The sequence below is a fragment of the Labrus bergylta genome, chromosome 5, assembly GCF_963930695.1.
Source record: "Labrus bergylta chromosome 5, fLabBer1.1, whole genome shotgun sequence".
Classification (NCBI taxonomy): Eukaryota; Metazoa; Chordata; class Actinopteri; order Labriformes; family Labridae; genus Labrus; species Labrus bergylta.
This window is the reverse complement of record NC_089199.1, coordinates 2,389,738-2,413,228: the sequence shown is the minus strand read 5'-3', so window position 1 is coordinate 2,413,228 and position 23,491 is coordinate 2,389,738. Positions and strand designations below refer to the sequence as shown.

The following is a 23,491-nucleotide window of genomic DNA, read 5'->3' as shown; positions in this document are numbered from 1 at the left end:
CTTAGCCCAGTGTGGAAGGAGGGATTGACCCATTGAAGGGTGAATGAGGTATTAAAGCTGCTGAGGGAGCAGACACGTGTGACAGCGCATGAGTCCTAGCGTGCTCTGTTACACACAATAACAGAAGGTCAAATAAGCAGTAAAGGTAACTGCATTAGATTCCTGTGCAGGTGAGGTCGAGTTGAGAATGACACCATGGCGGACACGGTGGTCATGGTGATTGTCAGAGAGCTGAAATGTCAAATTGAGGGCTGCGTGAGTCATCTTGTGACCCCTGTCAGCAGCCCTGGCTCTCACAGCTCATTACAGCACAGAAGTTAGCGAATTAGAGAGCAGAGTTCCTTCTTACAGCAAGTAATGACTTCATCTGACATCAGGGAGAAACTCGCAGATTAACTCATCCTTAAATCCATATTCTGTTGAGTTTCTCGGATCGTTACAGAGTATTGATGGAACCTTTTGGAGAAATGCCAAGCTGTCCCCAAACAATTAGGAGTCAAATAAAGTCCTCTAGCATCTTCTTTTTTTGTTTGTTTGCACATACCGTTTTATATCCTCCCACAGTTGTGAAACTCATTTGAGAGTTTATCATAGATGAATGTTGGCTCTTTAAAACATCTGTAGGACCTTGACGTTAAATATACAGAATGATACATAACATCAGTTTAATTTTCCAGGAAATTGAGAATGGAAATCTTATATCCCACATCTTTAAGAGGCAAATGGGGGCAACAAAGTCTTCTTTTTTTTTTTACATTGATCTTAGTGCATCTTGTTTTGACTTACTGTGCTCCCAAGGAACTTTTTAACGATGGGACCAATGAGCTGCCGGTCTTGAGGCCAACATCAATTGAGACATTTCTAGCTCAAAAACATGATTCTGCTAGGTAATGCATCCATGAGAATCCATTTATATTTTTTCAGGTATTCAACAGCAGCTCCTCTTACTTGCAGGGCTTCAAATGACTATGTGGAGCGTGACGATTCACTTTATTTACATGTCTGTGTTTGAGTAAATCCTTTGGTGTAGATCAGTGGTTCTCAAACTATGGTACGGTAAGCGGGCTCTCTGTGGTGGTACGCAAAGAAATCTCCACAATATAAAAAAAAAACCTGTTCAGCATAAAACTAAATTTTTTTTTGTCATACTCTTATCTTATCTGTCTTGTATCTATTGAGTTGTATTTATATCAAATGTGTTTTCCCCTCTAAATTAATCTAGTTTAACAACCAACTTTAATCTGCTCAATTTATGCTCGCGCGTGCACAGACATAAACAACAACAGGAGTACACCTCACGTTTTGAAAAGTTCCACTTGATATTCCGTTATAGTTCAGTACTGAAACAACAGCAAGCAGCTGCAGCTCCCCCTCCCTCTCTCTCTGAAGCTGATGTGATTCTGCTCTATTTTGTTGTCTTAACACTCCGCAGGAGTCGAGAGGGATTTAAAAAAAAAAAGGCAGTTTTGCTATGTTGAATGCAGAGGCTTATAATACAGTGGCTCTGGTTGCACAGAGCCTCAGGAGGACCTGTTTCTCTCTCTCTCTCTCTCACGCAGCAATTTTATGAATAAATTAAATGAGAACAGGTTGGAAATATACTTGGGCCCAGGTATCGTGTTTGTGTGGGAAACACTGGAGACTAAATATTCCCAAACAGGTTGTTGGTATAAAGTTGTCATTTTTTTTTTGATTTGGGCAAATGTCAGAGTTGTGTGGAGTTAAAGTGCCAGTTCTAGCGCTAGCCCTTAGTAGTCCTATAGTGTGGCTGCCAACAGTCAATAATAAATAACCTCCTGCGTAAAATGTGTGTAGAAATAGGCCTACAGTGTATTTTAACATCTACCATAATGGTGGTACTTGGAGAGCCAAATATTTTCGGAGGTGGTACGCAGTCTAAAAAGTTTGACAACCACTGGTGTATATCACACTCCCATTAGGCTGGGCAGCTGTTTTACAAACATCTGTTTTTAACTATCAGGAGTCAGGACAGAAATGAGTTGACTGATGATCCTCCAACAAGACACTTATCTCTAAATGTGCCTCAAATTAAATGTAGCTATTTAACACACACAAACACCTCTTACTATATATATTTACTGCAACAAAGGCTTTACAAGAGCTGGAAAAACAAATAAAAAATCATTGAAAAGGGGGTGTCGGTGGCGCAGTGGTTAGTACGCGCGCCCCATGTATGTAGGCTGTAGTCTTCCAAGCGGGCGGCCCAGGTTCGAATCCAGCCTGTGGCTCCTTTCCTGCATGTCGTTCCCCACGCTCTCTCTCCCTGATTTTAGACTATATCCACTGTCCTATCTCTACAATAAAGGCACAAAAAGCCCCAAAAATAAATCTTAAAAAAATAAAAATAAATCATTGATAGATTCACATAAGACAGGTTTATGTTAAAATATATAGAGGTTATTAATTATTATAGGTTAATCATACTTAAAATTGATTATTAGTCCAGCTGATACATTAAAAATAACAGCAGTGAAGACACTTAACTGAACCTGGATAAAACAAAGGGATGTTATATATTTTCAATCTGACAGCATGAGCCTTGCAGGCTGAACCAGAAGCCTATGAAGTAAAAATATAACATCATTTGTGCTTGTAATCACACCTACTCAAAGCTGCTCTGATGTGCTCCTGGAAGTGTGATTTATGACAGCAAGAGACAAAACTGAAACTCATACTACGAAGTTAGACCCTGTCCAGAAGCTCCTGCCGAGCGGGAGACGAGGATGAGGAATTGAAATAAGTAATGAGTCTGTACAAACTTCGACAGAGCAAATAAAACACGATGATCCTGTCCAAGTTCACCTCCGTCTACTCCATTTGAACAGACTCTGCTCTCATTCCACCATAGCTGTATCATCGCTGTATATTGGCAAGAGTTGTGTCTCCTGTAACCCAGGCAACAAGAGTGCTAAAAATAACTTTGGACCCGATGTAGATCAGCCATATTCACCATGGCCTGTGATTCCCCACATCGAGAGATAGGTGTGTTTTAACCGCTCAACAATCACAAGCATTGTCACTGTCTCAAGTTTCTGTCTTTAAAAAAAAAACAATTAAATGTATTTCGATAGGTGAGAGTGCACCTTAGCATATGACACATGGAGAAAAAACAAGGGTAAAAAAACAAGTGTGTGAATAGATAAATAGTTATAAAAACCTGCAACATTCTATCACCTCAAAACAACGGAGGTGAATGGTATTATGCTTAATTTAATGATATTCACACATTACACAAAAAAAGGATGTCATTCTTGGGGCCTTTCATGACGTATTAAAACAAATTACACAAGGACTATTTCTTCAGAAGAAAGTAGTTTCATGGAATCTCCTCAGTAAAAAAGCTGTGGTTTTCAAGATTAATCAGAAAAAATCTGATTACCTTTCCTGGTTTACGGTTAGATGAACCCTGTTCGGATACAAATGTTCACTGATATGTTGAGTAACTGACTCTTCCTTCTGTTTACTTTCTTTTTTATCTTCCATTTATAAAGATGGAGGCAGGAAGGGTCTTGCTTTTTTATTTTTTGTTCGTTTTTGTTTTGTTTTGTTTGTTCTTCCTTTGTTTTACTGTGTTTTGTTTTGTCCTGGCTTTATGGAAAGGTGAAGTGTACCTCTTGTGTTTTTGTTTGTCTATTTGGTGTTACTATAATAAAAAATAAAATAAATAAAATAAAATAAAAAGATTAATCAGAAGTACAAGCTGTTTTTGAGCTTTCAAAAGGTAACTCAGGCATCACACAGGGAATGCGCTTCACCTTAATTGTATTGTTTTTGACAAAACTATCTGGATCACTGGACACCGTAGAGAGAGAGAGAGAGAACTTGGTTGGAACTGGTCTCATTCAACCTTCATTGACAGTTTTGGTTACATGAAGCCAGCTGTTGGGCTCAGTATAACAGTTTATCTCGCTGTTAGTTTCAGTTCATCTTGTATAGGGTGACAAGATGCACAGTGGGCTGATCATTCAGCCATTGCCCCTGTGTGAGGCAAACGTTTTGCAGCAAATGGAGCTGCATGTAAAAAAAAAAATGCTCTTCAACACGAAGGTTAGTTCCTCCTTACAGCGTTGTGAAATTCCATTATCCTTTGTTTGTTTGCAACCACTGCTACAAAGAAGGCTCACCAATAGTAACGTCATGTACTTTGATTCTGCTCGTAGGGTAAGTCCATTGCTCTTGTCCCTTCATAGATTTCTGCACAACAAAATGTCACCAGGCCTGAAAGCAGGGGCCTCTTCTACGGTCCTTTCTGTGTAAAGACTATAATAAGACAGCAGTAAGCTTCCTGCTCACAACGACCATACTGGCCAACTTCCTGTATCTGTAAGGATGTTTGTCTGTGTCTGTCTGTCTGTAAGAAACTATTGTGTTTGTGTACTAGTGTGTGTGTGTGTGTGTGTGTGTGTGTGTGTGTGTGTGTGTGTGTGTGTGTGTGTGTGTGTGTGTGTGTGTGTGTGTGTGTGTGTGTGTGTGTGTGTGAGACTGTGAGACTGTATGCAAGTGTGTGTATGTCTTAGGTATGTGATAGTGGAGTATATGGATTACTAGAGATGTTCTAGTTCAGGAGGAGGCGAGTTCCAGGTCTGATCTGGGGACCACCACAACCCCAGACCAGAACCAGAATGCTCTCGCTCCTGAAAGACAGGACAGTACAACAGTATTAGGCTAGCGTCTGCAAATCATCCTTAGAACTTTGATCTGGACCGTGAGAAAATACTTCACCGCTTTAACTTTGTTGTGGGGAAAATGTAGATGGTTAAGATTATTACTTGCATTACTTGATAAATAAAACAGTGACGCTACCAACAAACAGCTGTTAAACCCACTTTTTGTAGTTATGTTATGAACAACACTGCATATAACATTATAATTATCATATCACTTCAGGATATATTATTAATGGTGTATATGATATGCTGTTATGTGATACAATATACTTGATACAGTGGTGGTAGTCCTGAACCATGTGGTTAGTATTTCAGATGCAGATCAGGTGTGTACAGTAGTTACATACAGACAGGCTTAAAGATGATCGAGGTATAGTCCACTTACTTGTGCAGGACTGCTATCTCATTCTCAATGCTGTTTTCTTTTCCCTCTAATGCCTTCTTGGGGATACACTTGATGGCCACCAATCTCTGGGTCCTCTTCTCCTCAGCCAGGACCACCTCGGAGAAAGCTCCCCTGGAACACAAACACACAAGTCAGTCAGTCAGACCTCAGTCCATTTCTCTTCAGTTGTTTAGTTATTAGATATCTCTACATGCATCTGTGACATTGTGGAGGGAGAAAAACAAAACCCCTGCTTTGATGTTAAATTGACCAAACTTTGGTGATAACATGGCTGCTTAAATGTTCTGATGGTGAGTGATTCAAGCCTACTGATGCAAGAATTGTGTTTATTTTTAACTTCAGCCTCCTCAAGCTTTTGAGTTGCAGCTGATCCAAGTTTTCACAGAGGGAATATCTTTGTGGGATGATTAACGAGGTACCAATGTTGCAGTGTTTCAATGTTGATACATTTAAAAGGTACAGTTTCAATGTGTGATGCCCTAATAGAGTAGTAATATTAACTGTATATGTGCTCAGCAACAACACACACACACACATATCCTCCTCTATTTTTCTCTGTCTTTCTATCAACTCAAATCAATAATTGAAAAATACAGAAAAAATACAGAAAAAAAATGTCAAACATTTTCCCATGACCCATTCAACAGTAGAAGCAGACATTTCTTATGACCTCTGGTGTTTTGAATGAGGTCCAGAGATTTTTCTTCGCTGAGATCCGAGGCAACACAACAACTATAATGACCCACAATTTAGGTTTCCACTGAACATTACACCAGTTCAATGGAGGAAAACCTGTACACGAAGGATGTGAAGCTAACATTAGTAAGTTGGATATGGCAGAGCTTTCAGAACTACTTTCAATGTGCCGTGTGAGCTGAACATGTCAAGGGCTTGGTCTTCAACTTGTCTAGTAAATCAGAGTAATTTACGGATTTGAGGTTGCTTATCAATACTTATGTGTTGGTTGATGTGAAAACCTGCTGATTTGACTTTAATGTTTTTCCAAGAGAACATCTCCACCCACAAGGCCCGCTACCACAACAGCTTTTTCCCTGCTGCTGTGAGACTTGTAGCACAGGACATTCACCCCATACCTCACAGACTAAATGGACATCTGACCACAGTGCAATATAAGTGTGCAATATTAACCTTACAAACAAAAAACTGTGTAATTATATAATGTAAGAAATATGTGTGCAATAACCTCAGGTGCAATGAGAGATGTAGAAAGTTAGAAACAAGAAAACCTATTTATATTTTCATTTCATTGTACAGTGTTCCCCTTTGTTATTTTTAGTATTATATCTTTGCTTTAATACAGTGTATAGCTTCTGTACAGTTTATTTTAATTTACTTAGCTGTTACTGCAACTTATTTATTTATTTTATTTTATTTGTACTTTTCTACTCTTTTTTTTCTTAGAATTCTTTTTTATATATAATGCTAACTTTTTTGCACAAATTCCAACCTGTACTGTCCTGTACCTGTGCAAATGGAAATAAACATCTACTCTATTCTATTCTGTTTGAATCTACAGCCTTCTCCAGGCTGAACGTTTGTTAATTACAAGGCCAATACATGTTTTTAATATTATACTTTTACAGTAAAGCCTTTTAGAAAAAATGTGCTGCACTGGTTTGATATTTTTAAATTGCATTACTGGTTCTTCTGAAAACAACTTCACACTCTCTTCTCCCATTTAAATCTTTTTTTTTAAATGCAGTGATGTCACACAAAAAACAAAAACATGCTCTTTTTCATTTAAGAGAACAATATTCCTGCATGAGTGTAGTTTCTGTCTTTACAGGGATGTTTGCCTGTCAGATTCTACTCACACTTCCTCTCATGTTTTGTCATTCACTCGACATCAACTCGTGGACAACAAGTGTTTGTTTTGGAAAAACTATTATTTAACCAATAAAAACCAATAAAATAAAATGTTGGCCATATTGAAATGTTCCAGCATATCTCTGTTTCCCCAAAACATGTGGGTTTACTGGTGTTACAGAAACGTTTAGAAGCTGGAATATGAACCATAACTGAAAATAAAGTCATACTGGTGTCTTGTATCAATGTTAGGATTCAAACACACAAAGGCTAGACAGGCTGTGAGTGGCAGGTTGAATGTCAGCTGTCACTTTGTGCCTAACAGTCTCTCTTCTGCCACATATAGCTGCATGAGTGGGTGGAGAGGAACCATTACTGTCCAGTCATGAGGTTTGCTGATACTTTATCAGGAAGGGCTGAATAGTTCCCGTGCCAATGAAACCAAAACGAGAAGATATTTAGATATCACAAGTTCTCTATGAATTATGTCCTCTTCAGGGTGAAGAATCTGCTGGCTACAAACAATACATATTTTGGGTACATTCAAATATATAAAACAATTTGTGTTTTGTTATCTCTACAACTGCAACATTAAAACTTACAAACTGAAACAGTGCTGATGCACTAATTCGTAGCACTCAAAATATTGGAAGGTTTACCTCAAGCAGACCCTCAAGGTGCTTTCACAGGAAAACAAGAGTGTGTTTTCTATTGGGTAACATGCACACAGCACTTGTACAAGTTTACTTTCGTGTAAACGTAATGAAGTTGCCCTGTGTACACTTGAGACTGCTGCTGTATTTACAATTGCTCCCTGAGCAAACAACTACGGTCTGTCGGTTTCTCCATCAATCAACATGTCAACATCTACAATTGTATTTTGTGTAGTCTACTTTCCTGCCTTAATCTGGAGATAAATAAACTCAATACATGGCTAAAACATGTACAAAGAATGATATGGCAAAACTGATATTTTAACCTCAAAGCTATGATAACTCTGAATCCATTCCCTGATCAAAGTAACATTTATCCTGAGAGTGAAAACTTGTGGAACTCAATCTCAACAAGACAGTAAATACTGCCACAGAGAGAAAGGCCATTAGCTTTGGCAGAAATCCAGCTGTGTTGAGAGGGTTTTCAGTGCTGCAAATTCCTCTGCAGCATCTGGAGGATTTAGTTGACATTTTCCATGCACCCACTGACAGACTAGGGGGCTCTGGGGAGGTGTCACACAGTGGTTCACACAAACACTGGTAAAATCCAAGAACACTTGTGTGTCTCTGTATATGAACAGTCCCATTGTATGCTTGTTGTTTTGCAAACAAACCCATTCAAGAAGCACATGTTTGTATTCTGAATTAAGGAAAAGGTGTTCCCATCACCAGTTGACACGGGACATTTAAAACAGAATAATTCTGCAAGCTGGGGACTTTAGATACATTATAATAGTCTTTTTCCGCTCATGATGACGTTTATTCTGGGCATAAAAGCGAAATTAAAATCACTACAGTCTGGCGATAGTCTTCTTTGTCTTCTCTTCTTCTTCTTCTTTACTGCCACTCTACCCAGACTGCACTACTGTCTGCAACAGAATCACTGCATTTGGCTAGAGCTGCTGGTCAGTCCTCAGTCCTACTGCTGCTAGATCTGCCAGCTGCCTTTGACACTGTTAACCACAAAATCCTCCTCTCAACAATCTCTGAGCTTCTTAACCATAGATCAATTTCAAGTGTGGACCAACCAAACTAATGCCCTCTAAATCTACCCTGAGCCTTGGTGTAATGATTCATGACCGGCTAACATTTAAGGCTCACATGGCCTTGTTTGCCCTGCACAACATCAGGAACTTGGGTACTCATTCTTGATGTTAATACCCAAGTCCTTTTTACTACTGGTGGTTATAAGCTACAATAGTTAAACTTAGTAGAGTTACATGTGTAACTGATGTTCTTGTGTTTCAAATAGATGGGCCAGACGTGGCCACCAAACTGTAATTGTTGCATTATCTCAGATTAACAATACTTTGGATAGAATTGTATGTTAAATGAATTGAATCAAAATAGTCCCCCTTCAACTTGACACTGACATGATACTCTACAGCATCAGAACTATGAAGAGCAGAAATGTGATGAATGTTGCTTAGATGTGTGTTGGGTTTGCTGAGAGCTTAATCCTGGAAAAGGTTTCAACTGGATTATAAAGTATAACTTTTTTTTACAGAGTTGTTCCTGTTCTTAACAGGACATTCTTATCACAACTTTAGGATATGTGCCCATCAGGTGGAAAGACACACACTACAACTGCACAGCTCTTAGCCACTAAACTCCCAATAAAGACACACTGACTGCCACTATCCAAACAGAAGGAGTGTCCTCAGAAATCCACTGTGCAAATTCTTTACACAAGGTTTAAATATAGACAGGCAGGCGCGGCAAATTCATTTACATACTTGCAGCCTCAAACAAAGTCAATATTTACCAGCCGATTAAACATCATATATTCCAGCGGTCGCGTTGGTGCTACTGTGCCAAAACTTGTTTTACAAACTATATGTTAAATCTCCAAACAGTCAATACCAGGCAGCCTTTTCAAATGTCTCTGCTCCAAAAAGTTCTAATGTACTTTTACTGACAGAATGTCTGTCTTCTGTTTACCCTTGAATAAGCTGTTTGCTTAAAAAAAAACACACTTAGTGTTGCAGCTGCAAGCAACCTTTTCATGTGAGCATCCCACAACGACTCACTCTGTGCATCAAAGGAATTTAAAAAAAAGGAATTAGGAGCTTAAATGCCATCATGCATTCATTTGTGTTCACTCCCATAAACTAAACACCACACATGCACAGTCTCACACACAGCCACAAAACATTAATGATAACACAGAACAGCAGACTACTACAAAAACCTACCTAAACAAAACCAGCCAAGCTTTCATGTGAAAATAGCAAGCACCAAACATATGTTCAACAATCACGGACACACTTTAACATGCAAGTATCACATTTTCACACTGTAGCCTGTTCTTGAATTTAAAATTAGTCCATGTCTTAGCACCTTTTAGTTGGCTTTTCTTTTTTCAAAGCAAGGGAGCTCTCCTTGTTTTCTAATACAGAGCTTCCCTTAACTCTGTGCCATGTATTATTTTCACATATTATCCAACAACTCTCCTACTCCAAACAACGGTGCCATCTTCCTGCTGAGAAGTTGGTAAGAGAGGTATGGAAGCTGATGACAAAATAGTAACTGTGGAAAGGTCAGAGAGACATAGGGAAGGACCATCTGGTCCAATCAGAGCTGAGAGATGCCCAACGGTGATACTGGCCCGAAAACATAAAAAGACCATATTTGCTCTGTGGGCAGTCCAAACACAGAACTGTAAAAACCAAACCTAGATTTTATGCTCCAACAGTTATAGTTACTGCATACTATGACAGGGGGTCAGCTGTAGTGATACACCCACACAGAAGTGTCACACAACTTTTGGATGTGACTGAGCATTGTAGTGTCTGTTGGACCATTGCTTAGGTTTTTTGGCCTACGGAAAAAAGAACTCTTATCATTCACTGACTCAATCAGCTCAGTATGAAGATGCAGCAGGCAGCAAACGATTAAAACAACAGAGGGAACTACACGCTCAGCTGCAGTTTCCTGGCTTATGTGCAGGTGTAGGTGGTAGTGAGTTTAAGTATTTGTGTAGAATAGTTCTAATATTTTAAAGTTTGACACTGACAGTGGTTCAGATGTTTTCAATATTGGGTTTGTTCCATTTGCACATACTGTATTATAGCTTAACAGGAAATCGATTCCACCGTTTCCATGAATCCTCGGTGCGGTTTGTGCAGGGGAAGAGACGGGACTTCGTTTTTTCATTGGTCATGAACAGGGTTAGAAATAAGCACCCGCCAAGAGCAGGTTCTTTGTGTAGTGTTGGGTGAAATTGCTTAACCTACCAATCTCCACTCAGCAGAGATCTGTGGCTGTGACCCGAAGTCAAATGAGCGGCTGTAAATACTTTAACTCCCTACAATGTTAGTGATAATCGTTATCACTATCTTTATTTTATTTCTGACAAATTCGTTGCAATAAAAGTCCCCAGTGTAATAATGTTGAAAGGCCTTTATTGTGAAACAGGTGTGTTTCAGAAGTAGTAACTTAACAACAACATGTCTGAAAATACGATCAGGGAAGCAGGAGAGCAACGGCTTTAAACCTCAGTTTCAATATTGAGAACTTTTCACACCGATTAATAAAACATCTTTCACACTCAGTGTTTTAAACATCTCTCTGTCATAGCATGTGAATATGCGATCCATGCCTATGAATGAATATTTTCTTACTCTTCATTTACAAGAAAGGCATTTAGATCCATAATTATTCATGTTAATCATAACCTAAATCAGTGGGACTCTCCAGTGCTATGTCACATCAGGATGTCTGGTTTTAATGCAGAAATAAAAGCAAACTTACTAAAAGTGACAACAGGAGTCCTTGCAGTGTTTTAATTTCTAAATGTTGTAATAAAATCATCTTTCTTTCGAAGATTTGAATCACTGGAGTCTCCGACCTGCAAGTTGCTCTTAAAGTAACATATCTGTGTTATCAAATGTGTCTGTGCAGTTGAGTGTTGCTTTGGTGGTTGTGCTGAAATGAAAGTGTTACAGGTGAAAACTTTTACTGTAACGAACCAGTTATCAGAATATCAAGTTGGCCTCTCTAGTCAAATTTGATGTGATAACAAATATAATCTGCTTTCCTAACACATTTTCTTCACTTTCATCTTAATTATACCTTTATAAGAGTGTTGCCATGGTGCTGCTATGACTCACTGCCAGTAACTGTGTCCTCTGGCTGCAGACCACAGTGCACTCAAAAATATTGCTTGGAGAGGAAAAGTGAGGAGCGCAGAAGACAAATGAGCAACATGGACATACATTGGCAGGAGTTAAGTGATCAGTCAAATACCTTATCAAATAAATACCCCTCTTGTGTCTTGGATTCAAATATGAGTTTGGTGATGGTGAGGAAAAGAGCAAGACTGGATTACCGACCTTCGTCCCATTCTTTACCAAAACTGCACACGCACTTCAGCCCATTTGTAAATCTGGATGTAGAAATTAATAACAATTTACATTTGAGCATCTGGTGTGTAAATCAGATAACATGAACCTCTAACAAAATAGGCAGTGGTCTTCATTGTAGCAGTTAACATTTGCAGTGTTGAACAAGGACTTCACTTTGATTATGGCGAGTAAGTGACCTGGCTGTGATTGAGTGACAGAAATCAATACATTGAAAAGTATTAATTCCTCAAGGGTCATGTTTTCAAAACTTGGGGTGACTAGTTTTAATAGAAACGTTAAGTAGAGAGAAGCTCTCGTAAAGACAAAATAGACCAAGTATCTCAAAACTTTTTAAAGGCTTCATATGCGATTTCTTTGATCCAGCAGATGTCGCCCTTGAGCACCAGCATGAAACCAAAACAACAACTGTATTGTTGTGTTAGCATGCTAATGCTAGCGATCTTTATTATGCTGGTATCTTCACACTGCATGTAAATTTACCTGAAATGAGCGTGATCTAGAAACACAGTTAAGCAGTGAGTACAGTATGTTATTCTTCTTTTCTCTAGTCCCTCAATTAAACAACTTTTATACATGAGGGGAGGAGTCAGCCGGCCGTCCTGGCGACGTAAACAAAGTGAAGATAGGACTCTGAAAACTCTGAAAACATCACAGACAGTGGGACTCGGGTGTTACACCCATTGTAGACAGTCATGACTCACAGAGTTATTTTCAGAGGATATACTTGATTTCTACATTTAAGTGTGAAAAATCACATATAAAGACTTTAAGCAAAATTAAGCTTATTGTTTTAGTATTATGGTCTGTGGACTGGTTTTAGTTCATTCAATGACAAGTCCATCCTCATCGCCCTCACAGATTCCAGCAGAAGGCCAGTTTCTGAACCCTCTAATCTCTGACAGACCTATTTAGCATCAAGCTGCTAAAATGTCAAAATATCTAGTGTGCTCAATTCAAATATTTCCCTCAGGAGATGGTGGAAACAAAAATGTGGCCAAATACAGAGCAAACGTTGGATTTAAAACCTATCAGGCGGAAACATGGCTCCACTGTAAGGATGGTGTTGCTCTGAGATGGCTGTCAGCAATGTGCCAACAAATTAGCCATTTAGCAGCCTTAACTCAATCAATGCCACTTTCAGCGCTCCAGAATAGAACCCACTTCCCATCGTTTAGGTCAACTTTTTAGAGAGGAATTTTTTGAAGCAAGGTAAAAAAAAAAATATATCTATCCATAAGAAATTCTCTTGTAATTTGTATGAGGGATTTGTACAACTGGAGATAAAAACACAAGGAAAGGGTTCTCAAGCCAGTTTTCTGATACGTGGACAGCTTGTAACTTTTAATCAAAAGGGGAATATGGACAGTAAGGGATTATAATGAGAAAGGCTGTGGGAAGATGTACATGACAAGCCTGTGAGTGTACTAAAATTTATTAGAGGGGATATATTGCTGCGAGCAGATGGAGATTCATAAGTGGGCCAGACAGTGAGCATATACATGTGTGTTTGTGTGTGTGTGTATTCCAGGAACAGCAGGGTATGCCATGCTGAGCTGTTCTGAGCTGAGACAAAGGCTTCTGTTTGAATTAGGTCAGACCGGGGCTGAAGGGCTGAGTTTGCCATAAGTGGGGATTGATTTTCAGGATTGGGTTGGGAATTGGAAATGGTCCGAAGTTGTCACTTTTCAAAAGAACAGATAAACTGTAATTGCTATGATTGCCTGAGTTATGAATCGGATTTGGTTTTAAATGAGCCAAAAGCTGACCTCCTTTTTGTCCTGTAATGTATTTTACTTTTGCTGATAGCTTAAACGCTGACCAGGAGGTCATTTATATACCCAATAATATCACACATCTAAATTAAACGCTGCAGAGAAAAGACATGAGTAGACAGATGAAGGGACAGAGAGACAGGAAAGAGTGCCATAGCCTTACTCCTGTACAGTCTTGGCTGGCCTGGGACAGAATTACAAGGACAGACTCAGTAACATGTTGTCCTGTGCTTCGAGGTCCGCAGGGCACTGTATAATGAAGCAAGGTCTTAGCCCTGTCTTATCCAGCTTAGTCACAATCAAACCCTAATGACAAAAGAAGTGCTAAGAAAAGCAAAGCAGGGAAGTGACAATGAAATAGAATAGGATAAAAATGATAAGTAGAGAGGGGGAGTTAGTAAAGAGGGAGCAAAAGAGAAGCATGGAGAGAGATGAAAAATAGATGAAGTGGGACAGCTCCCATGCTGGGAGACTCATCTGCTCCATAAAAGGTGGCTGTTTCCTTTTTTACTCTGAACTACTTTGTTAATCGTCATTTTGAATACATTCAATTCTGGCTCAGCGTACAAACACTGAATGTTGAAAAGAACATCAAAATTAGGTATACCGAAGAGGTGAGGTGGGCTAAAACTTCCTCGAATTCCATATCTTGTTTCCTCGCTGTGTCTGCACATCAATTAATTTTCTGGTTTACATGATGACATTGAAGAATGATGACTGATAGATGCGTGACTACTGTACTCTATCTGGAAATCAGGAAGATAGGCATCGTGGCAGTGAAGTGAATGAAGTTTAACAGTGAGGATTCAGAGTCATCAGCAGTTCCATGTAAAAAGACTGTTACTCCGCTGCTCATCTTCATCGCACACAGGATGTCAGAAGGCTCTGGGAGATGAGCTGTTACTAGCTTGAGTGATTGTTAGCAGCCTGTTTTGTGTTTTGTTTTCTTCAGGGTTTCTTGTTAAGGGTATGCTCAAGCGGAATAACTGCAGAGTTCTCCACCACTCAGGTTAATTCATGGAAACTGGTAAAAACAATGAATGCAGCAGTTTCAAGTTCAAAATCCCTCTTTGAAAGGGACGAGCTTAGCTGTGAGTAGAGCTGTTGCTAACGTAAGCTTTAGCTCCAGCTGAGGGAACTCCTTCATCCAGTGGAACGCTGTAGTTCAATAGATGGGGAAGTGACTTGAAATAATGGAAAAATAAGCAGCTGGAAACATTTTAATTTCCTGCTGACAACTGCTGTGCATGCTAAAACAGGAGACTAACATAAGCCTTGTAGTGTTGCTGAACCAAATAAGAAGAATGAATAATTTAACAGCCAATTCTGACCAAATTATCAAAACTATAAGTCAGAGACGTGAGTAGTGATTCAGATCTGTCTGAATTAGGGCTGAATTATAATGTCCTTTTAACTTTTTGTGGTCTCAAGATGAACATATGGATGATATATAGATATTAAAACAGAGAGATTTTAAAGGCACGTTTGTTTTTTTGTGTTATTCCTTGTAAAAATTACAACACTATCCTTATTTAACAGAAATGCATTGGACTTAAGCTCAACACATTTTACAACCCTTCACAGTTACATCTTGCACAAGCTTTTACTAGTCAGGTCAATGGGACCAACCTGGTTAAATAAAGGTCAAATAAAGATAAACAAGTGCACACACAATCACAAACACCCAATTGAGAGGGGGCTATTGTTCCTTCCACTCAGAAGCAGAGGGCCCTCATATAGTTTGCTACATCTGTGTTTGACCAGTGTAATGTAACACTGAAGACAAGAATCACGTGGAGCAAAAGGTTCCTCCTTCGATTTGTGTGATTTGTGTAAAAAATGGCTTGAGAGCAAAGTTGTCCACTAAAAATATCACACACTAAAATGTATTCCATCTTTTCGTTTATTTGACCACAATGTATGGAGGCAACAAGGAATACGCGCTGATCTTTTTTTTTTTTTTTTAAAGAACAGGCTGTGGGAAAGAGGGTTCGTTATTTTGTGAAAAGAGAGGGTGTGTGATGATAAATGAGTGATAGCTAATCATTCAGAGAGCTAGAGAGAAACAAGTTTTAAACCTACAATAATGACATCACAGCATGTGCTCATAAAAAACGAAAACAAAACTTTCCCTTTCTCTGGCTCACCCACACGCACTCACGAATGAACCCCTCTTCCCAAATCGATCGTGGTCCAAAGCTCATCATACGATCAGTGAGGACAGGGTACTAGGGCACTGTTAAACTTGAGCTAACAGGAACAGGCCAGGGCCAATCCATCAGCAATAATGATTTTCATTGATTACACCACGCTCCCCTTCGCTCACACTCCACTTCCTCACACGCCCTGTCGCTTGTTGCTCCGTCCACTCTGTGTTTTGTTGAAGTATTCTTGAAATGCATAGAATTCCCTGTTGCTGCTCTCGGCATTAGAAATGTCAGTAAAGGAAACCTGAAGGCATAGCAAAGTTTATTTAGTACAGCACCGTCCTCAGAACAAGGTCAAAAAGTGCCTAACAAAATTAAAATAATAATGATAATTACAACAATGACAACAACGGAATATCACAAAAAATGAACAAAAACTCAGAAAAGCTATACAAGCTATATAAATGACAAAAGATGTTCATAAGCCAATTTAAAAACACACTTCTTAAGCTCCTTTTCATCTGATGATGCTCCCGAGTGTAACTGCAATGGAAGAGTTCTGAAGTGTTGAAGCCACAAATTCAACGGTACCATCACGTTTAGTTTGTTTTTTAAAGACCCAAGGGAAAATAAGTAGAGAGTCCCTGCATGGTCAGAACACCTGGGGGATCAACTGGGGATGTAGGGGTGCAGCAGATCAGAGATATATCCAGGTGCTGGCTGGACATAGTCAGAAGAATTGCTACAGCGATTTGGATCAGTTTTATAAGGCTAAGGGAGGACTTGCTGAGGCAGGTGACAAGGGAATTACAGAAGTCAAGCTGAGAAAATATAAAGGCATAAAAAAGCATCTTTAACTCAGCTAGTGAGACAGATTTGATGATTTATATCTGCAGTTCGTCATTAGGATACAAAGACATGAGTGTGGGAACGATGACAAATAAAAAGCTTAGATAAAAAGGTCAGAGCTGTTTCCTGTATTGATTTTTACAATGTAATGCTGCTGAAGAACGTATTAGATTCACATCAATGGTACAGAAATAAAATAATGATTACGATCTGTCATGCAAGCTTCCCAGGTGGAAATTATAGGAGAGAAAGAGAAGGCGTGAAAAGCTAAAAATAGACCCTGCTGTCACGTTATAGAATTGCTGCATTTACAAGGAAATATCAATAACAATGTTCTAAATATGTGGCCGGTAAATCAATAATCAACCAGGTTGTAATGAGGAAATACTCAACAATGTAATGTAGTGTAGGGAGAGTCAATATTTGAAAGAAGTGAGCCAAGAGAATCCAAATCTTCCAAACAAGAAAGTGCAGATGGATGTTTGTGCTGAGAGGAATGGCAGGCTCTTATTCAGATATTATACTTTTATGTTACACATAAACGCAGGTTGTGCGGTTGCAGATAGCTTTGAATTTAGGGGTTTTAATCATACCAACATTACACATTGTAATTTGGCTTAATTTTATTTATGAAGAATATGCTCTTGTGTTTATCACAGGGATTCCTGTGAAAGCAGAACAGAGTCAGGTTGTTAGGGTTGTGGAGCTGAAATGGAGCTGTATTTCTGACAGCAGGGATTTGGCTTTGGGTGGGTCGGACAGATAAAAATAAAAACAGAGAAACAAGGGAGATGGAGAGAGAGAGGGGGGGGAGAGAGAGAGGAATAGATTAACACGAGTCACAGAAATGAGAAAAGAAGGACAGCTAAAGAGGATTTAATTTTGTTGCAGTGAAAGTTGATTCCTGCTTGTGCAATATTAAAGCCCATCTGTTTTGATTACAAAATCATGTGGCAGCAGCTGGGGATTCTGTGCACAATCCCGCACATGCCTCTGCTGTTAGTACCCAATCTTTTCAAAAGAAGCAATCAAATATAACCTCTATTTGTCAGGTATAATCAAGATAATCAGTGATAAACTTAAATAAATACATTTTAACACCTTTAATCTTAATCATTTTTACAGATTGCAACAAAGATGTTTAATGAAAACACAATTCTGTTGTTCAGTGTACTGTACATTCTTCTGTAAAGCAAAAGCCTTTTATGTTGAAGATGTGACGACAATGTGACTCAGGGATGAAATTATTCACAGTTAATGCTTTTGGTCACATGAGTCCATTTCTTGAAAACTGCCAGTATGTGTGTTTTTATTTGTTTCCCTGTAAAACAGAGAGCGAGTCCATGTCAAGAACAATGCACATGTGTGAACCTGGTGGTGGATTATTAATAGCAAAATAAAAAATAAAAACTTTGTTTCCATAGTGACTATTTGAGTCCATTCTGGAAAGTGTTTCCTGTTGTTACCTAGACAACAATCCAGCAATGGCAAATAATGAATGTGGCACGCAACTAAATGATGCTGTGAGCTGGTGATCGCTTCATAAACAAGCTCAGCTCCTTACAGGGGACCGGTGGAAAACTGGAGAGAAGAGGATGGCAGGGTTGAAAGAATGGAAAATCCTTTTTTTTTTTTTATCTCTGCACCAATCACTGGTTTATGCATCTTTTATATGTCTTGATTTTCCTACATTTACCTGTACATGTAATACCCAACTGTGGCATAGGTAAATGTTTTTTAGCAAAATAAATGAAATACTTTTTATTTTTTTTATTTTTTTTACAGCCTCTTTATGACAGAGGGTGCAGTACAGATACAGACAGAAAAGAGGGTGAGGGTCCTTCCGGCGGCTGGGACTGACTTTGTATCAATGATTTAACTGTGTCGAAGGTTTAGATAGATAGATATACTTTATTGTCTGTCCCAACAGAGACAGCCTTTGACAAGGCTCGAACAATAAACACAACTTACATTAAAAAAATAAAGTGAAGTACATTAAAAGAGGACTTAAAAACAACACTTTCTAAAAATGGGGGTCTATTTGATTTTGTTCAGAATGGTTATTGCAGAGGGAATGAAGGTTTTTTTGTAGATGTTTTTCCAGGCCAGAGGGACTTTGTAGCGTCTGCCTGATGGCAGTAACTGGAAGGTTTGTCTCCTTTCCATTAGGTGACTTCAATATTTGTTTCTGACTCTCTCTGCATAGATGCCCAAAGACCCTACAGATGGTTTCATGAACTCACAAAAACAAGCTTAGGTTTCATGTTGGATTCGGACAGCTTAATCCTGGACCAACAAGGATATGGGTGTGTAAAAAGTGGCACACCTTAAATAAACATCCTATTGTATGACACTCAGCGTCCATGACAGAGGATTATATAACAAAGAGTAATAGGCTTTAAAGTTACATTCAACTGCAGGGCACTTCGAGGCTAATTTGTTCTTTGGGAACAAAGGTTCAAGATGGTCTGCCAGTTAGGAAGAGGCGGGCAAATGTATCACAGCAGATGGAAAGCATGAGAATTCAGACAGGAGGACTAAGTCAACCCAAAGAGGGGACCTCAGGAGGAAACACAACTTTTGAAACACAAGACAAGAATTTCTCTTCATCTTTACCTTGATGTAATCAAGTTTTGCTATGTTGACTGCAGAGGCTTATAATATAGTGGCTCTGGTTGCACAGAGCCTCAGGAGGATCTCTCTCTCTCTCTCTCTCTCTCTCTCTCTCTCTCTCTCTCTCTCTCTCTCTCTCTCTCTCTCTCTCTCTCTCTCTCTCTCTCTCTCTCTCTCTCTCTCTCTCTCTCTCTCTCTCTCTCTCTCTCTCTCTCTCTCTCTCTCTCTCTCTCTCTCTCTCTCTCTCTCTCTCTCTCTCTCTCTCTCTCTCTCATGTGTAATGCTGTAGGAGAAGATGTTTCCATTTTTGCGCTTTTTCTAAACAATCACAGTTTTAGTATCCTATGGTTTTGTAATGTTAAGTCTAGCCGTATGATGTCTTTTAAAGTCATTTGGGAAATCCTTGAAAGCTCCAAGTTTCCCATAACAACTCTGAAATCTGATGTAATTCAATCCAGCAGCAGGACTGAAACTCTTCTCAGTGAAGTGTTTAAGATCAGTTTTAGTGTCAAAAGCCATAACACAGCTTTTTATGGCAGTTGTTCATTTACTGGTGCGATTTTATCATAAACTGCATTTCCTTGAGAGATGTTTTCTAAAGTTCTACGTACACGTTTGTGCATGCAGCAATATGCCTCACTGTAATGCTTTCTTCTTGGTATGTGACGCTGCGTCTGAGAGGTAAATCAACTGTGTAAACAAAAATGAATGTAATGAGCTTCTAAAGATATATTGCAGCAAGATCCTATTACAGGAAATGTACTGCAGGGCTCTTGTTTTAAACTGAAATAGACCCAACACACAGAACATTTCCCATGCATCCTGTTTACTTGAGTGAAAACATCCTTTCTATTAAACAGAGAAATAGTCGTTGGACTTCTGCCCAAACAAACATGTCACTAGATCTGTAATGGTGTTCTAGTCACATCCTGCAGACACCTACTGCTCTCAAAATGATTCATTGGATAAATGTTTACTAGCCATGAGAGACTGTCTCATTTGCTTTGAAGAGTTTGTTAAGTCATGTTTAATGCTTAAACAAACATTGAACTTCACTGAACCACCTTATCTGTATTGATACAAAAATAACCGGTAGCATACCTTGTGGCATACCTGTGCCGCTTGCACCAAAACCTGATCATGTTAGAGCCTTCGGTGTCCAATAAGGCATAAAACCGGTTTATATAGGAATATTGACAAGAGTAGTACTGCATAAATAAAAACATAAATTACACAATGACATAATAACAAAAACCATGTCATGAGGATAGTTTCACAGTAATAAATTCATAACTAATAACTCCTTAGAAAATATCCAGTCGTCACACAACAATCATTTCCTAGGCAAAAAACTGGCATGACAGTAAAAAAGATCCTTGCTGTCAGGTAAACAAGACAAATGCTAATCGTCAATTGTTTGTCCATCTGAGAGAACAGTAAATACATCATTAAAAGTATCAAAACACACACCCTTTACTGAAACTTTCCCAGAGTGCAAAGAGGACAAAATATCAAACTGGACCACAAGTTGTTGTTTATTTGCTGCTGGCATTGACACACTTACGTTCCAAGGACTTCTTTGAAGTCATACTGATCTCTTACGTCAGTGGTCTTCTTTTTCCAGGCATGGCAGTCATCACCAAGAGGCATCTTCTTGTTGTTACGGTCAGAAACAATGCTGGTGAGGAAAAAGAAGAAAGAAGGAATTACCAACAGTTTAGCTGCCTCCACCCCTCCACCTGCAGGAAATACAGAACTGCCCTGACAGTGCCACTGACTGTTGTTATATGGATGGGAAATAAATATTTTATAGAATCAAATCATTTTAATGTTATATCACAGCAATATGATGTCAGCTGGTAAATGCTGAAATCCAAAAAACATATGACCAATATTGTAAGGCAAGTTATTTGTAAAGCACCTCAAAAACACAGGAATATCATTATACCTGAAATCAACTGCATGTGTCAAAAAGCTGCTTGTGGTCACCGTGTGAGAATTGTTATAGGCTACTTTTGTGCTGTGAACACTTTATTTCTCGACTCAACCACTAGACTTTTGGGAAATTTCATCATGCAAAAATAATGAGTTCTTCTTCTTTTTAATACATAGGGTTAGGTTTACTAAACTAAGCAGGGACTATTTCACAAACAGCCAGACAAACAGACCGTTGCATGATATGGTCAGTTTGTTACAGAGGCAATTGCATGTGTCTCAGGGGACTGAAGAATGCAGGAAACTCTGCTTCTTCTCTCATACAATTTCCAAACACAATTCACATAACAAAGGGTGCAGGATCAGGAAGCATCTTATCCACTTTACTATAAAACTAAGGTGGCTGCAACGCTGTAGGTGATTTGAAATTTAAGCAAAGGCAATGAAGAGTAATGTCATGTTCAGGAGGTATCTTTATGATCAACAAAAGAATTTATGGCAGAGCAGGTTAAAAGTCAAATCTTTTAGGTTAATAAGTCAACTTTGAGTCCAGTCGAGAAACAAATACAGTGGTTCACATTGTCATTCTACAGCAGAGCTGTCAGACCTGCTTAATACACTGGAGTGCTATAGGCTGTGGATGCTGGTCACATAACTAAGGTTGACAAGTTCCGAGTAACAACAGGCAAAGGTTTTCCCCGGTGCTTACTTTAGTTTTATAACAGCACTGTTAAACAAGTGTGACTGAAACTTTAAGATCTGTCTGGAAGGGACACTGTCAAGGAGAACCTAAAAATTCATGAGCCTGTCAGCTCAATTGTAACGTTTGCAGGACTTTACTGAGCTTGAGTGAAGTGATAAAAATAAGCTGCACCACCTGAGCCAAATTAAATATCAAGCCAATGGTATAAACCCTCCTGCCCATGAAGTCAAAAAAGGACAGGAAATGTTAATTATTTGGTTGTTTCTTTCTCAGGAGATTAAAAAACAGATGTTTGTCTTGATCATAAAGGAGTATCCTTCTGTCACAGTTATCTTCATCCAAACCATTTAAGTGCCAATAACTCAAGACCTGACGGACTAAAATAGCCCTGTTCATATCAGCATACCTCCGTCCTCTACTGTTCCTGCTGCCTGTCTGCCACCTTCACTGTCTGTCTGTACGAGATTAACATACTGCTGTGGATTGTACTAGAGCCGTTTTGTTCAAGACAATATACAACACATTTTATCATCTACCTATCAGGACAGATTAAACGAGATAGATTTAGATTTATTGTGTGTATGAAGGCAGCTCTTAGATAAGATAAATGTTATTAGAACACACAGCCTCTTCTAGCTGCTTTGATTGATGCACACATGCACAAACTGGCCTAGATATACACACACACACACACACACACACACACACACGGTCCTCTTGCTGCCTTCACTAATGACAGAAGACAGCTTCATACCTGTTGTCATGGAAACCCAAAGGAGCAGCCATGGAATCTGAAAGTCTCTAAATTGCTTTGGTGTGTAAAGGCAGGTGGAAGCTAAGGTTGAACTCAATCTGGTCATTTTGATGTCTGGCTTCAGTGTGTTATTTGTATTAAAGAAGCGGATCTGGTGTGCGGCTGTTCAATATGGATAAGAAGAACACACAAGAGGCAGCAATGCGATCCAGTATACATATATGCTTCTGCATGACCAGAGAGGAGGTGCTGTATTAATACACAAACACGCTACTTTAGAAATCCAAACATTTGCTACATCTTATTGGGGGTACAACTTATGCATGAGAACAGCTTAGGGAAATATAACCAAAACCCTATAAGGTTAAACCTTACAGTTGAAAATTTAAATTAGTATCTGAGCAATTCATCATTGCCTCCATTGAATTTTGCATACCATTTAAAGCAACTGAAGTAAAGGAAGTTACGCTAAATTAGGCATGAAAAAGCTGCATGCAAAGTAAATGTGCTAAGGGGAAGCAGTAAATAGGAAGTCCAGTGAAATATGTGTAAAAGGTGTGCCGTTTGTTCCTCAATTCTTAAAGCTAGTAGACAAACAAACAATATGCAACAGGCTGTAACTCTATTCCAGTGTACATCTTAAACTTGACACCAGTGTCTTTCTTTGGAAATTGAAGATCCATTACAGAGCATGAGGTGAAGGTTTTAAGGTGAAAT

At 39.0% G+C, this 23,491-nt stretch overlaps 1 protein-coding gene across 3 annotated transcripts in view; it reads right to left on the bottom strand.

Annotated features, from left to right (window-relative positions):
- The window catches only part of camk1b (calcium/calmodulin-dependent protein kinase Ib), a 36,413-nt gene that overhangs the window by 10,507 nt on the left and 2,415 nt on the right, over nucleotides 1-23,491 (bottom strand). For 2 of the 3 annotated variants that reach the window (XM_020634314.3, XM_065954536.1), the window contains 2 exons: nucleotides 20,985-21,060; nucleotides 5,074-5,205 (listed from right to left, as the gene is read on the bottom strand). In XM_020634314.3, coding sequence (XP_020489970.1) covers nucleotides 5,074-5,205; nucleotides 20,985-21,019 — 167 coding nt within the window. In that variant the 5' untranslated portion in view covers nucleotides 21,020-21,060. Of the gene's footprint in view, nucleotides 1-5,073; nucleotides 5,206-20,946; nucleotides 21,061-23,491 lie in introns of all 3 variants that reach the window. The other variant, XM_065954535.1, reaches the window with a different exon arrangement.